Below are 18423 nucleotides of genomic sequence, written 5' to 3'. Positions count from 1 at the left end.
TGGCGACAGATATATCGCGGAAAAATGGCAACTGAATTGATTTCAATAGGTTGGAACCGGAAGCAAGTCATTTTTATTGGGTGATGTCACACGCAATTCATCCAGTTATATTATATTAGATGAAGGTAAAAAACATTTAGAATACTATACCTTTTTTAAATAAATGTCCATTTGTTGAGGAAGTTAAGAATATGTCATGAAACTATAATGTTAGCAAGAATGCTACTTTAGCTAAAACTAAAACTAAATGGATGGATGTTTTAAGTCACTTTTAGAGAACAATATTTTATACTTTTATCATAATAGTAATTTTATTTTCAGTAGTGGAAAGTATTTTTTTGTAAGGGTTGTAGTTTTTTAGCCAAAGATAACGTTGCATTTGTCATAACTTGTGCTTGTTTTCTTTCTAGACTCTAGAAGAGCTGAAGGGAATCACTAAGCTGCCAATAAATGTATGACTTTAGAAAATCACGGCTCAATAACCAAAAAGAAGTGTCATGATCTGAATAAATGTATCCTATATTCCTCTTCCGCTCTGCTTAAATAAAACTAAAGTGTCACATCGTTGTTGTTTTTCAGAAAAGTCTCAGCCCTGTTAGCGATTCTGCTTCAACCGGCAGCACATCAGACATAAGTTGATTAAGGGGCAAAAAGAAAATGGACGTTGTGAATGTGAGGCAGATCGAGTGTACAGACTTAAGCTGCTGATTCCCAACAGCTGGATGCTATAAGGGTTGTCGTCTGGCTTTGTGTGCATTTGAGACGAGGTGAACAGGTGCTGCGCTTTATGTGACTCGGCTAATGTGCATTCATCAGGGCACAGTGATGGCAGCTGTCATCTAGGGTTAGTTTGACTTAGCAAAAGAGTTATTTTTGTGGACAAAAAAAACGAACTGCTTATTACGAGGTGACAGTTATATAGATGTGCTAAAAAAAGCCCTAAACTTTAAACTGGGGGTCACTAACTAGCTGACCGTGGTCCGGATTCGGACCCAGAGCCGAATTGACGCAAAACGGATACGATGGCCAACTAAATTTTAAATGGTGCAGCTCGTCATATGTGGACTTCTTTCCGGGGGCCCCACCACGTCACCAACTTGTCATTTTTCAACGGGCTACCCATTCAATCAAGGGTCCCCAACCCCCGGACCGCTTGGTACCGGGCTGCAGAGAGGGGAAAAAAAGCATAGTCTAACTTTGGTTCTTTCCACTTTTTTATTTACTGATTCAGAAGGACGTTTTATTTTGGAAAACTACCAGATTATTTTCATCACATCCGCCTGTCTTGCCGCATCACGCTAGCAAAGTTAGTAGCCCAAAGCAAAAAAGTTAACAAACTCAAACAAAAAGACGTGTTTGGAAAACTAATGACTAATTATTTAAAAATATATATTATTATTATCAATTTTTATGGATAAAAGTCCAATTATTTTGTCTTCTGCTGCAGCTGGACTGATATCTGCATTACCTCTTAATCAATAGTGTTCCCTTGTTTATTGCGTTAGTTAACCATGATCGAGGAAATCCAGGGGGTGCGATTACAGATGTTTTATGACAGTAAAACCCGTCAATGCCCACTTTCTACACCTTTTTCAGACAGACACGAACATTTTCACAAAAAGTCCAGGATCATAGAATGAAAACAAAGATCAGAAGATTTCTGTAGCTCTGAAGAGCTGTGCGTTTCTATACAGTAGACGTGGCTCGATGGAGATTGTTTGACAAGGTCTACAGCCAATCAGGACACAGGCTGGCTGTTTGGAAAAAGAAAAACAAAAAAGCAGCAAAATCGCTCTAAAAAAACGAGCGAAACCACGAAAGATGAACTGCGACACAGAAAGGGGACTCTGTCTTCTGTTCTATTTGACAGAGACTTTTAGAGGGGTTCTGATAGGGGCAGAGACTGCGGAAGGGTGGAATAAGATTTCACTTATATGTGGGTCTCAAGTGCATTGCCAGATTGAAAAACAAAACAAAAAGATGCGTCTCTGATATTGTTCAGCGGGTGGACCAAACATGGGCTCTAGTTTGCCCACCCCTGATCGAGCCACTTTCGGTTTTCCCAGTAGAACTCCAACTCCTGATAAAGTAAGAATCTGCTGATCAGTTAATTATTTTAGGAGCTTAAAAAAATGATACATTTTTTTCTCTCACACTTATTTATTCCTTATCTACTAGAAAAGTAGGTAGAATCCGGAACAGCAAACCAGAAACTTGTGTGATAAAACACATTTTGTTGAAAACCTTCATCCTGCGTAGCGTTCCTTCTTTGGAGCCTGATTCCTTCTGGATAGTAGCATTTGAAACCCAGGAAATTAGGACAAAGCAGACCGAATGCAGACAGGTGGAATAACTCAGTGATTCAGCTGTGAGCTCCATGCACGGCGCGCCTGTGGCAGCGACGGCCCATCGCCGCGTGTGGCGTTCTGCTGAGCGTGAAGCACCAGTGGCTCTTTTCTTCTGGCGATTCAAGTCATTACCTCACACCTCCAACACATGTGATGGTTGACAGCTAGCATGGACACGTGTTTAATCAGACGCAGTCGCCCGTCACTGCTTTCAACCTAAAGCGCCCCGTGCGCGTCCATCAACGGCAGCACCTCCCCCCACAAAAAGCAATCATTTCTCAGTTCCCTTTTTTTGACAGAATAAAGAGCACTTAGCCTTTTAGCAAGTTATCCATAAATGTCTGAAATGTCTTCAACGACATACTCTAAAAGAAATGACCATAGAAACCTAATCGGTATCGGTTTGGGTGGGCAATTCTATTTAAAATTAAATTAAATTAAAGTTATTTTCCTCATTCCCATTTAAAACGACACGTGTTTGTCTTTAAAACATATAAATTCAAATATTTAGTGCTATAAATTGAGCAAAGTTGGAACTTTTGTTTTTTAAAATGAGGAATTCTTACACAAAGAGCAATCTGAATGCCATTTTCTGCCTAAAAAAATACTAATTTTAAGCCATTCTTCAAATCCTTTTAAAAATTAAAAAAGACTCTTGGATTGGATGAGTTAATATTTTAATTTTTATATAAAAATCTGTTCCAGATTTCTTCACAGCCTTTTAGAAACCCTGCCCTAACATGGATTGTCCTAAAATGTTCTGTCCAGTTCCTCCACACTATGGATTCCACATGTTGTTATATTTAATCATAAAGATCCATTGTCCTAAGATGTCCAGTTCCTCCACAATATCACACAATCCAGCACTGACTGGTTACTATTTTTAGCTAGTTTATTTGTCTAATTTAAAAAACTTTGAAAATTCATGTACTCTATCCTGAATTCCGATGCATATATTATTCATCCGCCTTTTAGTTCCTGTTTTTGTTCAAAGAAAATATGAAAGATCCAAAGATTTCAGACTGAAATTGAGTCTTCGACAACACAGCTCAATGAAAGTAAATGCACAAGGCCATATGGCACACATGAAGCAGGTTGCCATCGGTTCAAATCCCGCTGCTTCACACAGTAAACAGTCGGATTACGCTGTGCAGAGCTGAGCCGCCAGAGCTAAATTACTGTTTGGGATGTGGATGCGCAGCGCTGATGTCCAGGACCCCAGCCTGCCTCTGAACACAGCTTTCATCTTCTCAGAAGGCAACTTTCAAAGCCGAGGAGATGCATTATTTTTTGTTTATTTCTGCTGGGTTTTGATGTTGTTCCATCTGCTCTGGCTTCCCCTCTCTCTGTGTGGAGTGCTGCTACAGCAGATGTGGGTGTCCTGCCTTTGGCTGCTTTGACCCTCAGTGAGAACACAGTATGAGCCACAGGGTTGTCACGATACAAAGGCTTTTTGTATTTATGATGAAGACACACAAAGAAACCCCCACAAAAAACATTCATTTCCTGAGGTAAGACTGCTGAGATGTAGGCTGAAATTTGTGGACTTTATGAAAAGAAAATCCTTATTAGTTGAATAATTGAGTAAAATGTTCAAGACAAGGGTGTAAATTTTCATAAATACAATATTTTAATTTTGTTGTTTTGTGTTTTTTTTTTTTGACAGTGGTGGCAGCAGATCAGCTTCTCCAGGATGTGAGGAAACTCCCTGATGATCTGGACTGGTCCTACACAGGTCTGTGCCCCCTTCACCTCTCATCTAAGGCAAACAGTAATGGACTAAGGTCTTAACACTCCAACATTTTATTTTATATATTTATTTTTTTCAAGAAAATGCACAATTTCCAGCAGAAATAGTTGCATTTACTAATTCTATTGGTTTACAGGTATTAATACTACTTTGTGTACGGTGGCCATCAACAAATCACTCAACGCAAAAACAAATTAAAGATCCCAGGACAAATTTAAAACAAATTTCAGAAACCAAAATGCAAAACAAGAACATTTTAGAAAATAAAAGTAGATTTCAGAAATCCAAATGAAATGTAGAAAAGTAAAACAAAAAACCAGAAGAAGTCGGCAGCAGTGGATACGACTGATTTGATGATGACATTTTAGTAAAAGTAGAGACAAAGCGGATAAAATGAGCCTGAACTCTGCCAAAGGTTTTGTCCAAATTCCTTCACCATTCACTACATAGAGCACTATATAGTGCTCTATGTAGTGCTCTACATAGTAGTGCTCTACAGATGTAGTGCACAACTATGTAGAGCACTATATATTGCTCTATGTGCTCTATGGAGCACATAGAGCACATAGAGCGATTGCCATAATGTATTACTGTCCGAATTTACAATTCCAAAATCCAGTGCCCGAGACATTTCCCAGATGTCTCTGCGAAAAACCAATGTGCATCGATCCTCACTAGATTGGCGAATATAGACCACAATGCATTGCGTTGGAACAAGTTTGGCCAAATTTTTTTTTATTCAAATGTATTTTTTCTAAAAACCATCAACGTTTTTATCTTCAGAACTCAGTGGACTCATACATAATCGTCGCAAAATGCTCATATTGATTAGAGTTTAACTTTGTGAAACGATGACTTCATATCTGCCGTTTAAAAAGAAAAGTAGTGAGCGTGGTCGCACAGTCCTGCACTATATAGTTTTTAGTAATTAGGGCAGGAATTCTAACAGAGCCGAAGAGTTGATTGATAATCACCAGACTTTTGCAGTGGCTGTGGCCAGAAAGTTCTAAAGTTCTGAAAGATATCATCATGTCATAACTTCCTGTTGAAAAGGTGAACAAATCATCATCAAATCTAGGGCTGCAGCTATCGATTCTTTTTGTAATCGATTAATCTAGCACTTAATCGATCGATTAATCGAGTAATCGGATAAAACGCGGAGGGGGCGCGGAGCGGGTGGCGCCGCCCCTCGCTCGCTGCTGGTATGCCAGCTCTATTTTGCAGTAGAGACACTGCACCTTGTTCTCTTCTTTATTAAGTGTGTAATGATCCCACACTTTAGACAATTTCTGCCGTTTATTTATAGATCTATTCTCCGCCATCGCGCCAACTAAATTCAAAAGGTCCGTGTGAATAAACGGTCCGTGTGACACATTCAAATCCCTGCGCCGCGCGAATAGTGCGCGTCAGGAATTTAACGAGGCTTCGAGGCAGAGTTTTTGCCTCGAGAAATTTTTGTAATCGAGTAACTCGAGTAACTCGAGGAATCGTTTCAGCCCTAATCAAATCAGTGATGCCCCATAATAACTACCATTTCCAGTTTCTTAGTGTGTTTTTTAACATTTTATTTTTATTGTTTTTATTATTTTTTTTAAGAAAATTTTGGTTCCTGGAATTTGTTGTGATTTCTAAATTGTATGTAATTTGTTTTGCTTTTATAATTTTCATTGTGATCTTTAGCATTTTTTGCACTGTCATTTGCACTTCAGGGCCACCGTACTTATGCCATCACGACCTCCTCACAAATCCTGATTTCTGATCTGCAGTCAGACAGATGTAGCCGTGAGCAAAGGATGATCTTCACATCTCATTGCAAAGACAAACAGTGATGCCCTTTTCTTTTCCTCTCATTTTAACACCTCCTGTCAGATTCATCCCCGAAGTGAAATTCTGCTCATGTTGACTGTTAGACATCTGTGGCTCACTGCTCTCAAATTTGACTGATCCACCGCGATGAGACAGTTTGAACAATAATGATTTAAAGAATGGCTTCAGTAGCTCTGGACATTTATACTTTCCCCTTGAATGACTACAAAGATCCATGAGTTTCTGGCTCAAAGGTAATAAATGTGACAGTCACTGTGAAGCTACAAACACAATGCGTATGTGACGCACGTTCAAGACGCTAAACGCTGATTCTTGACCACATTTTTGGCCCATGGTGTTCACATGGGACACGCAGGGAGGGATATCTTCTTTTTCTGCTGCATACTAGTGCGTACAGTTAGAGGAGTCTTGGTGTGAAATGTCGAAACGGTGCAAATCTGGTGACTCTTGCTCTTTCATAGCTCTTTTCCGATACATGATAGACTTGGTGTCACATTCCGCAATTAATACAGGAACTATATCCTGGAAAAATAATTTTTTTGAGCTTTTAAGTTTATTATTATGTGAATTCCTTACGAAAACAACCCCAATGTGGCATTTTATTCATTAAAGCATTTCTGATCAGTCCGGTAAAAACTCTCTGAGCATCAGCCCCCTCCCAAGTCACATGGTGACGTCACAAAGTGAGGAACAGCCCCTTCCAGGAAGAGTCTGCACTTCCAGCTCCGCCCCCTAGGCTTACAGACTCACCCACTTTCTCCACGTAGCTAGCAGTGAGTGGCTAAACGCTTTCCTTTAATCTGCACAATATGCTCATCCATCTTTGTAAAAGTTTGGATGTTGTTTGTTTTCGTGGTTGAAACGCTGACATGCTGCAGTGGGGGGCTGTAGGGTTGACATCGGTTGGTACTTCCGTGTTTTGAAAAGGACGCTACTCAAACAACTCTAACAAATCCGAGTCCCTGACTGGTCAAAGTTCGACGTGGTTTACCTCTCAACGCGCATTCAACCGAAAACAGTCCTAAAATGTGCACTGCTATGCGGAAACACAAGAGTTTGGAACGCGGAGGCCTGAAAATGTGCAAAATCGTGCGTTTACTTAAACTTTTTAATTGAAAGTGGTCACTTGATTGCTGGTTGCCGAGGGTGCCGTGAACTTTGCTTGAAACACCCTTTCTGTGGAGCTTTTTACTGGCACTTTCTTGAACCCTGATAGAAGTTACAGTTTGTAAGCATAAAGTTTATAATACCAATACATGAAACACAGTTCAAAGGAGGTACACCTGAATACAAAAAATGAGGTTCAGAAGGCAGAAAGCTCCAGCCTGAAGTATTCTCTTGGGAGTCGCACAGACTGGTAAAGGTCAGGCTGGATATCAGACGAATTTCAAGTGCTCTTCCTGCAGGAAAAGCCTGATTTATCTTTAGCCATATGGCAATATGTCCTATAGCAAACTCAGCAAGGAGCTCCTGCAGAGTTAAGCTACGATCAGACAGAAACAAAGAGTGGACGCAGACAGACAGCAGTGGGCCCAGAACAGGAGATTAGAGCTCGAATGGTCAGTGGTATCAGGAGGAAAGCTATTAGACTTATCAGTAGGGGGTTGTTAGTAACACCCCTTCCACTCCTTTTTTAACTATGATTAAATTATAAACAAAAGATTTGCTCTGAAAAGTGTCATAAATTTGATTTAAATGCCCAGTGTTCCCTCTTTTAACGCGGGAGTTAGGTTTTAAAAATAACCCGCGATAGATGAAGTCCACCAAATAGGAGCACAGATGTTTTACGGTTATAAACCTCCTCAATACTCACTTTATACACTTTTCTCAGACACTCATGAACATTTTCACACTTTTCTCTCTTGATTAAACTTTCAAAGTTCAAACTTCATTAAAAAGTAAGTCCAGGATTATAGAATGAAAACAAAGATCTGATCGTTGAACGCATTCTGGTATGGAGGAGATTGACCGACAAGGTCAACAGCCTGGATCTATTATTATTTCATTTATAACCACTGACAGATGAATTAAGTCATGGTAATTAAGAGGACTTTTGCACACCAACTAACACATTTCTCTCTTACAAGGTTTTTATCAGTTTTTCTGACCAGTTAGTCACTTTTTTTAGGGTTTGGCTACTTTTATTGCCACGACATAGCTCAGCCATTTTTATTCTGTTAGCATTGGCGCCAGACGAGTGAGGCAGAAGATAAGGCTTAAGTCTCCGCTGTCCTTATAGGTGGATATGGGCTGTCAGGGGACGAAAAACGCTTGAACCTGTACGGGGGCACGCAGGTGACCCACAGGAAGTTTCAAAGTCATAGACCACTCGGTGAACCCGCAGGGCAAAAATGTTAATGTAGGTTTTTTCCACCGGTGTGTTTCAGGCAACAGGTCATATAGAAAACGTATACAACATGTAAGAGTAAGACATACGTGCGACGCAGATGTGATTTTTCATTTTTTTAAACCCTGCACATTGAGCAAAGAGCCCGTTAGTGTTGGTCAAGTGATACGTGACCACTCCCTGACAGTTAGAAATGAGGAAATAAACAATCACAGGTGTATCTGTACACCGTATTTGCACATGGTCATTAAGGGAACAGTTCGCAAACCTTTCTCACAACTAGAGTTTGGCATACGGGCATTGTACAGCAGCATCAGCCTACGTCATAAGTTCGTGATATACGATGCACGACAGTGTTATATGTAGGAGCCACAACTGAAATCCAAGACACACCTCCACTTACCTTTTAGCATGTGGCTGCTGCTCTCAATGACCCTCAACCCAAACGTCCACAGCACCAGTACGGGTACATGTGACCAAGGCTTAAAACAAAAAAGCTGGTCATAACTGCTCTACGTTTTGCTGATTATATTGACATCGCTGACACAGACAGGGGTACACCAGAAGAGACTGAAAACCTGCAGAAGTTTTTATTAGCAAGAGAAACACATTGAATGAATGTAAGCATTCAATAGGGCAGTGGCTCAGATGAATGTAGAAAATAAAATTAAAATCTTGACAGTTAAATAAAGTGTACAGCCGCAATTGTCAAAAAATATGGGACTAATCTGAATTAAAATTGCTGGATTATTTGATAACGATAGTGTAGTTTTTGACTGTCCTTCTGAGTCGTTATTCAAAATGTATTAAAATACAACAGAAGTAGTTGCTTCTGTCAGATTCATCTCCTTTTTTGTCTCAAACTCCCGGTTTGTTGGATTAAAAGATGGAACCAGAAAGCGAAAGCAGCCTTCCTGCTGTAGAAGGAAAGTGGAAACCCGGTTCTTCGTTCCCCCCTTCTGGGTTTAGAAGTTCATTTTCACAGCTGAGGCTGACTCTGACCGGTCCTTAAGATTCCGCGCGAGTGTAGTCACTGCACTTGTGTGTCTGCGTGTGCGCTTGTGCACAGTCTTGTTTTTGTCCGCCGTCCCGCTTCTTGCCTTGTCCTGTGCTCTGAGCCGTGAGTAAAAGCATTATCATGTGAAAGGAACGCACTTCATTGTGAGGCGTCGCGCACAGCGCTGCAGTTAGGTCAGAAGGGGGGGTGAAAGACGGGGTTTGGACTGAGAGGCGGAGCGTCAGGAAACTTGGAGAAACTTTCAAATGAGGTTAAATCAAAATCACAATAGCTTCTTTTTAGATCACTCCCTCCAGATAAAGCTGACTTGGAGTTTCCACAAGAAGTTCAAAATGTGAAATAAAAATGAACTGTTTATGCACACATGTACAGTGGAGCACAAAAGCATTTCTATACCTGTCTGATTCTCCAGAGGTTTGTTTGTATTGTTCATCATTGAAAAATTTCAACTGTTCTGCTACATTGGGCATGGGTTGCAGGTCAAAGAACGCCCTACACAGTACACACGGTTTCATGAATGCGCTTTTAGCATATGGTGTTCACACAAGACAACCAGAAAGCGACAGGGAAAGGTTCCTTATTCGTTTTCTACTGTTTACCAGCACATGTCCGCCAACTACAGTTGGAAGAGGCTTTTGAAATCTGGTGAATCTTGCTTAAAGCATTTTCCTTCACAGCTCTATTGTGAGATATGAAAGACTTGGTGTCATAGAATTTTGGCTGGCCACAAACTGCATTTAGCAATTTCTCCTTCAGGATCACTTTTCAAACAGTTGCCACGTCCATGTTTTGAAAACTACGCTACTCAGACATCGCTACCAAATTTGACTCCCTGATTGGTCAAAGTTCAGCTCTTTGGTTCTCAAGCGGACATTCAACAAACACCCAGTTCTTACGGAGAGCCAAAATTGCATAGTGACTGACGCATGGATGCAAGAGTTCTGAACGTAGAAGCCCAAAACGCAGACTCATGGCCGTTTACCTAGATTTTTATGGAAAGCAGGTGCTCAACAGCAGTTGTGGAGGTCGGTTGTATGTTGCTTTAAATCACATAGTTTGATTTTTTAAAGAATAACAAAAGTTCACCTCAATACTTTGTGATGTAACCCTGTTTGTTAATGACAGAGGTCAAAGGATTCCTGTAGATCTTCATCAGGTTTGTACTCGAGCCACTATTATGGTCCATTGTTCCATGCAGATCTCCTCTAGAGCTGTGATATTTTGGGGGTGTTGCTGGGACTTTCAACTCCCTTCACATATTCTCTTTTAGACTGAGGTCCAGAGACTAACTACAACACCCCAGAACCTTGAAATGCTTTTTAGATAGCCACTTCTTGGTTGCCATGGTGATGTGTTTTGGATCACAGTGATGCTGAAAGATCCAGCCATGTCTCATTCTCAGTGCTCTGACTGATGGATAGAGGTTTTTGGTTTTTCTAAATCTTGGCCAACCCACGTATGGAAAGATTTAGGACGAAGAGGAATGGGCGGTCGACTTCTGATCGGAAGATTACAGGTTTGGTCCTCTGGCAAGACACTGAACCTCACTTTGCCTCTGGTGGTTTTAGGTTGGCGCCAGTGTTGGGCACAAATTCACGCACATCAGTGTGTGAATGGGTTAATGGGACTGTGACTGCAAAGCACTTTGGGTCTTCCAGGAATGTAGCAAAATGAAGGGACTGTTTTCCACGGTCCTATTCATCCTTTCCTCAATACAGTCCTGTTACTTTTGCAGAAAAGCAGCCACAACCATGATCTTTCCACCACCATGCTTCATAGGGGGCATGGTGTTCTTGGGATGTAACTCAGCATTCTTACACCTCCCAAAACTATTTGACTATAAGAAAAAATATCATAAGATTTATGATACCTGGCCTTGCTGATAAATGATCGGCTAGTTAGCATGTAGCCTGCTAGCCTTCGAATGTAAGGTGACTACTAAAGAGTATGTTAATAAAAGACAAGTCCTGAATATTATTATTCCTATCTGACCCTAAACTACAATATCAGCTGGCTGTCTGTCTACCGGCCAGCCAGCTGCCCGAATGCCGGCATGACAAGCAAATGAGCTACGTGGCGGAGCTAGGAGTTATGTGTGCGGTGAATCGTATGGCAAAGCAGCAAGCCTAGGTATCATAAATCTTATGATATTTTTCTTATATTCATTGAGACAATAATAAATTGATCATTCTTGTTTTTCTTTTTCCTTTGTTGAACAAATGTGAGTCACAGAGACTCGGAAGTTACCGCTGAAAGCAGCTTTTGCGGCCGGACAGAGAGCAATATAGTGTTTATGAATGACTTATGACGTGAATAATTATTTCGTTTGCACGAATTAATTATTTCGAGGGAACGGAATATTATCTTGTTGGTACAAGAAATGAATTTGCGGGAACAAGATATTAATCTTTTGGGACGAGATATATTTTAGTTTTTAATGTCAGGACACGGGCTCCATACTTTGGATCATGTGACATAAAAAAATGCAAATTATTCTAAATATTTGTAAAGGGTGTCGACGCAACAAACCCAATAAAGGGTTCAGTTAAATTGTAATGAATTTGAATTAAATTGTCCTAAATTCTAAGTCAATGGGTGATCATTTTCTTTTCATTAGTGCCATAAATCTTGGGTGGGGCTGGATCTAGGCTGGTCCATGTTCACGTTGAAGTCAACAGCCCAAGAGTCTGACCATCTCTTTGGATCTGGACTGAATGGAAAGGCATGATTGTCCTCCAGAACTCAGTTCAGTTTAGCATAAAAAGAGAATGAGCATTCCATATTCTTTGAAAAATGTTTCAGGCATAAACAAAAACATATCTTGTTTATCTTTGGTGCATAAAAAGTCCTGCTTTTCCACTTTGTGCTTCTGCCTGTGAGACGTCCCTGAGGGCCCCATCTGCTGGCTGTGTGAATTTTGAAGTCTGATAACTGTAGAAGCTGCAGCAAACAAAATTCCAGAAGCAAATAATCTTTATACTCAGAGTGTAAACTGACAACAAACTAAGACATTAACAAACTAAGAATTTCTTTTATATGTTTGTGTAAATATTTTTCTGAAATGTTCTGTGAATTATCCATCTTTATGTTTATACAGCCCAGCTGAAGGGATGTTATAACTGTTCTATATGAGATAAACATTCTTAGGAGTTAAATTAAAATTTCAAATGGATAGCGGCTTGTGATGTCACATTCCCACCTGATCCACTTTGGTCTCCTCCTCTCCTGATCCAAATCCTTCATAGCCAGAGGGACAGGCACGCATAAATATTCCCTGAGTGCTTCGTCTGGTGAACACACACCTATGAGTTACATCAAATATTAATGACTATGTTCTGTCCTCGTGTTTTTGTATAATGTCTTTCTTCTTTATTGAGGCAACGTGACTGGAAAGAGCGAGGAGCTGCTCCAGACTGCAGGCCATTTTTATGCCCACATTTGGAGTCAGATCACACTTTTTTAGTTCGATCTTGCCCTCGTTTCCGGGAAATCATCCTTTCTGCAGAGCAGGCCACAGCTCCTCCTGCAGCTGAATGATTAAAGCTGCAATGCCGAGGACAGGTGGATGACTTCATCTGCCTCAATCTGACCAAAATTCTCAAATCAAGCTCTTCCTGTCAGAAGAATTCTTCTCTCCTTTGACTTAGATGTAGTCATTCTTACATTTTGTTGAATGTAGAACTTGTTACATTTATTTTAAATATCAAATTATATTTAAAAATCCTATTCCAAAATCCAAATTTACTTAACTGGGGTTTTAGGGTGAAAGAAAATGAAAACTTTACATTAAAAACTAACAAAAGCACCTTTTTTTTTCTAAAAAACCACAAGAAAAATGTATCTATGGAATTTCATGAATAAATATGTCAGTTTGAAATCCATTCCTCTATTTTCATGAACCCAGGCCCTAAAAATGTAAATTACAGATAAATACCTTCCCGTACAGTGTACATGAACACACTTGGTCTTCTGACCTTGAGACAATGACAACTTGTTGGTTAGGGTAAAGTAACTGCATTGTAAAAACATATTCTGGCCTGATTACTTCGTGTAACATGTGGCAAATTTAAAGAGAAACAAGACAGCAGTGAAAACAACAAGCTGTAATATGATACACTTCTGCAGCAAACACAGTGTCATGACAAGGAAATTAGTTTTAAGTTCTCAACAAAACAGTAAAAAGGAGCATTCCGAAGAACAGATTGTTTTTCATATGTGGTACATAATGGGTATTTATAATATACTCAATGGGTATTTGCATGTTATGCAAAGGTGTCTTTTGTGGTACTTACCACATGTAAGAACAAGGTAAGTACTCGTATGTTTCATGGTATTTACCATATGTACACTGTACGAGAAGGTAATACGTGAACATACCCAGCATTTAATACTGAAAGTACCATGTAATAGAGTGGAAATAGGGCTGACTTTCTTTTACAGTCCAGTTTCAGTGTACTAAAGGGGTAAGTACCAAGTAATATTCAAGTGAACAGACCCAGTATTTAGTACTGAAAGTACCATGTAGTTTAGTGGAAAAAGGGCTGACTTTCTTTTACAGTCCAGTTTCATTGTACTTAAGGGGTAGTTTCTGTGGTAAATTCATGGTAAATACCATGAAACATACGAGTGCAGACTTAAATTCAAGTTACTTTATTTGTACTTACCTTGTTCTTACATGTGGTAAGTACCACAAAAGACACCTTTGCACAACATGCAAATACCCATTGAGTATATTATAAATACCCCGGATATACCACATAAGTATGAATCAAATAATACCACATAAATACACAGCAAGCACCATGTAAGTACCCAGTAAGTCACACAAAAAGTACCATGTAAGCACCCTGTAAGTACCCAGAAAATTCCATTAAAAAGTACTTTATAAATACCCTATAAGTACCCAGTAGGTACACAATAAGTACGATGTAAATATCTTTTAAATACCCAGTAGTTGCACAATAAGTACCATGTAAATACCACTTAAGTACACTGTAAGTAGTGTACTGTAAAAAAAAGCGTTACCGTTACTTTCTAGGAAATACTAAATATCTACTTGACCAAAGTGGAAGTGTGGGTGCTGTTTTTCTTTTTCTGAAACATGCCTTCAACACAATTAGCCACAATGTCCTTCTTGGCAAACATACTCACTATAATTTGTAGAAAGTGCTCTCTGTTTAGATCATATTTTACGAACAGAACATAGGCAATGCAAATAGGTTACTTTCATTCATCTTTTCTACCTTGTACAGCGAGAGTTCCTCAAGGCTCAGTTTTGGAGCCTCCCTTTTTTGTAGCATGTGTATAAACAACTTACCAAATGTATGCACAAATAGAAAAATACAGTTATATGCAGATGATACAGTTAAATATGTTCATGCAAAAACAAAAGATTAAGCTGCTGCATTTTTATCAGAAATCATGTCTCAAAAACTCATGTCTTCATATTAATACAAAAAAAAAAACGGGTTTTTCTCTCGCCAGCCAACTGTCTTGATCAGCAGAGAGCAAATACAGCTGGTTTAAGTGTTCAAATATCTTGGTGACCTTTTTGAAAATAACCTAACAATGAAAGATCATGTCAAAAAAGCTTTTAGGATAAATAAATTAAATTATTCAAATTTTAAATACATGCGTTCTTATTTAACTACTGAAGCAGCAAAAGTATTTTTGCACTCAATGGTTTTTAGTCATTTAATCTATTCTCTCACTACTTGGTCCCAAACAAACACAACTATTTTAAAGCCCCTTCAATCCCTCTTTAAAAATGTGTTGAAAATGCGTAATAAGAAGCCTTTGCAGTATCACTATTACTTAATTCTCAATAAATATATGCTAGATTTAAAAAAATGATCAGTTGTTTCTTACTGCCTGTCTAAGTTTTAAAGTTTAAATGGGCTTGGGGTTTTTAGTCGTCCATTATCACTTTAATGGACACCGTGCAGCCAATCAGAATAGAGTATTCACCTGGACCATGGTATGAAGCCACCTAAATTCATGGCAAATGTAGTTTATCCAGTAACTGGCTCAGAAATAAAAACTGCTCAATGACTGACTTTTCATTTTTCAGTCATTATTCCGGATTGTTTTCAGACACAACTTACTTCAACATTTAAAGTGGCCCAGACAGTTCCTGTTGCTGCAGAGGAAGCACAGTCCTTTACCTTCATTCAAAACCTCCCAGGCTTCACAATGTTTTGGTTTTTCACCATCTCAGTTAATTAAAGCATGAATGTCCCCTGAGCTCCTGCTGAGCCAGTTCCACTTTGAAATCAGAACAAGGAGACCTCGAATCCGAGTGCTGCAGTCTCTCCCAGCCAGCCGGAGGTGCTCTTCTTTCATCTTGTGTGCCTGTGGTTCCTTTTCATCCCTGTGCATCCTTGTGTACACCACCAACTTTGTTCCCAGCCGCTCTGGTCATCCCTGCACCATCGGCTGGACTCTCTTCTGCTCCAGTTTCTCCACAGCCTTGTGGGTGACGTGAGGTAATGATGCAGAGGTTTGCACCTGAGGTTGTGCACATGTTCCGCTTCAGCTGCCTTTCCTTTCCCGGTCCATCGCTTCTCTGTGGAAGGCCTCACCAAGGCATTCACAGTTTTTTATGTCAGGAGTTGGTGGTGTCAGACCGGGCCAGACAGCAGAAGCTTAAATGATGAATACATTTAGACATGTTAAACACCCATGGAGAAACAAAAGTGAAAAAGCAGATGACCTGACCATGAAGACCTGAAAACCAAACCCCTTTATACACTGGGGGTGATTGAGTGAAGAAAAATGTGGATAATCAACCTTAACCTAGTGAGACTGAGAAGGAAATCAGAACATGTTCAAAAAGGAGCAGATTCCAGATGCCCAAACACAACACCTGAAACTGTTAAAGCTTAGGCAGCCGAACGGAGGTAAGCACTCAACAGGGCAAACCCTACCAAAGGAATAGGCAGGAAGAGGAGCAGCCCCTACGACTCTCCCCAGGGACAGAAAAGATTTGGCGGAGAATCCCTGGTGACTCTCCCCTGGAAAGGAAACATGACCAGGAGGGTGAACAGCAACCATCCTGTGGAGAAGGAAAATAAAGAGGAGCAGCCCCAGCGACCCTCCTCAGGGATAGAGACATGAAGATGAATGACCCTCCACAGGAACAGACAAACAAAGAAAACCAGGCCTGACAACCCTTTTAATGAACAGACACATGAAGAGGAGCGGCCCTGGTGACTTTATCAGGGAAAGACTCATGAAGAGGAGCGGCCCTGGTGACTCTTTCAGGGAAAGACTCATGAAGAGGAGCGGCCCTGGTGACTCTTTCAGGGAAAGACAGATGAAGAGGAGCCGCCCTGGTGACAACTCTCCTCAGGATCAGGTTGGCTGGATCCTTCTGGTGATGTGGCATGAACCACAGTGGTGACAGAATCTCTGCAGCAAAGTTCTCCTGCTAGATCCAAGGTGATGAGGTCATTCTGTCAGGATCTGGTGGTTTATAACCTAAAATGCAGGACAACTGACTTTGGGGTAAAAACATTAAACATTTGGTAGACAACATGAACAAGACAAAACCTATCAAGAACAAACAGGTGACCTGACCATAAAGAACTGAAAAACCAAACACCAGAGTACATAACGGGTACTTAGCAGAAATGAAGACAACTGTGGATAATCATCAACATTAGCCTGGTGTAACTGACAGGGGACAATAGAAAACATGACTGAAACATAACCCTAACCAAACGAAATATGCAGATTCCTCATTTTTTTAGGGCTTAAAACACTTGTATTGATCAGTTTGGACAGCAGAAACTTTAAATCTTTTGAAAGTACATTTGTTTTTTTTAACTTGTTATAAGAAACAAAGACTCAAAGGTGACTGAATGGCTCATTTGCGTAAAATAGTTCCATTCCATCTGCCTACAATACAGGATATTAGTACATTTGTTTTTATCTTGTTCTATCTAGTTCAGTTAGTGTTTTTGCAGTGCTGCCTGCAGGGTTTCGTTGTTACAGATCCATTTCAGGGGTAAAGGGAGTCTCAGTGGATGAATCCTGAAAACTTCAGTTGTTGAGGTTTTTTGTCTGATTGTTGCGCTGCCTTTTAGGGCTGAAGATATTTTCCTCTTTGGAGTGTTCTATCCATACTCAGATGTCTGGATGGACTGCAGGAGGAGGAGCACATGGAGGCTTTTCGTGCCTTTTGAACATAATGACAAGTCTGACTGGAGACTGTAGGGACGGGGACGGGGGGGCAATTCATCATTAGAGGAGATGTCTTTGAATGACTGACATGCACACGTGTGTGTGTGTGTGTGTGTGTGTGTGTGCGCAGTCCTTTCATTGTCACTCATTATAGATTCACTTAGCAGCTTAGATCTTGTCTGCTTCAGACCGGCTCCTTTGTGTCAGTCACTGGGTCGGCGTGCATAAGCATGAATGCATTAATAAAAACACCGGTTCTGCTGAATAAAAATGACTGAAGCCGCGGCTCCTTCCTTATTTTGAAGCTCCTCTGGGAGTGTTGTGGCTAACTGAGAGGCTAATCCACACCACAAACTATTGTTAAACAACATTCTGTACTGTTATTCAAACACTGTTTTAGTCAAAATCCCCAGACCTGCTCTGTTTTATCAAAATGCTACTTTATTCCTTTAATTATTATTTTTACCTTAAACTCCTGTCTGTTCTTCTTAAATCTTGGATTTTGATCAACAAAGTTTGTTTTTTGTTTTGAGCACAAACTTTAAGAAAATGTACTTAAGTTACAACTTAGATCCAACTGAGACTAAAAATGAATCTGCTGTCTGTTGTGGAAAAAGATGTTCCAGAGCAGCAGCAGTACGAACAGTGTTGACCAGGGACGGGGGGTCAGGTGAGGCACCGTCTTACCTGTCATCATCCGCTCTTGCCATCATACTGTTATTTCAAACATAAAACTTTTCACTTTAACCATGTTTTTGTCTGCAAATTCAGCGTTTAAGTTTTAGTTCGCAGCAACATACTTCTGATCAGACATTAAAAACCAGATAAAGTACGTTATGTAAAGTATAAAAAGTAAAAAAAAAAAAAAAGCATAACAGAAGTGGGAGTATATAAGTTTTCTTCCTCCCAGTCCATTTCAATTAATTGATTAGATTCTGGTGAAAAAACT

General features: G+C 40.0%; 1 protein-coding gene across 5 annotated transcripts in view; it reads left to right on the top strand.

The window, feature by feature from the left end:
* The window catches only part of ptprz1b (protein tyrosine phosphatase receptor type Z1b), a 111935-nt gene that overhangs the window by 21161 nt on the left and 72351 nt on the right, over positions 1-18423 (top strand). For all 5 annotated transcript variants that reach the window (XM_023952148.2, XM_023952147.2, XM_023952146.2 and 2 more), the window contains exon 2: positions 4015-4083. In XM_023952148.2, coding sequence (XP_023807916.1) covers positions 4015-4083 — 69 coding nt within the window. The remainder of the gene's footprint in view (positions 1-4014; positions 4084-18423) is intronic.

Source organism: Oryzias latipes, chromosome 23, assembly GCF_053564925.1.
Source record: "Oryzias latipes strain Hd-rR chromosome 23, Olatipes_Hd-rR_3.1".
In the NCBI taxonomy this organism is placed as follows: domain Eukaryota; kingdom Metazoa; phylum Chordata; class Actinopteri; order Beloniformes; family Adrianichthyidae; genus Oryzias; species Oryzias latipes.
The sequence above is the reverse complement of the archived record's forward strand: the minus strand, read 5'-3'. Positions and strand labels throughout refer to the sequence as shown.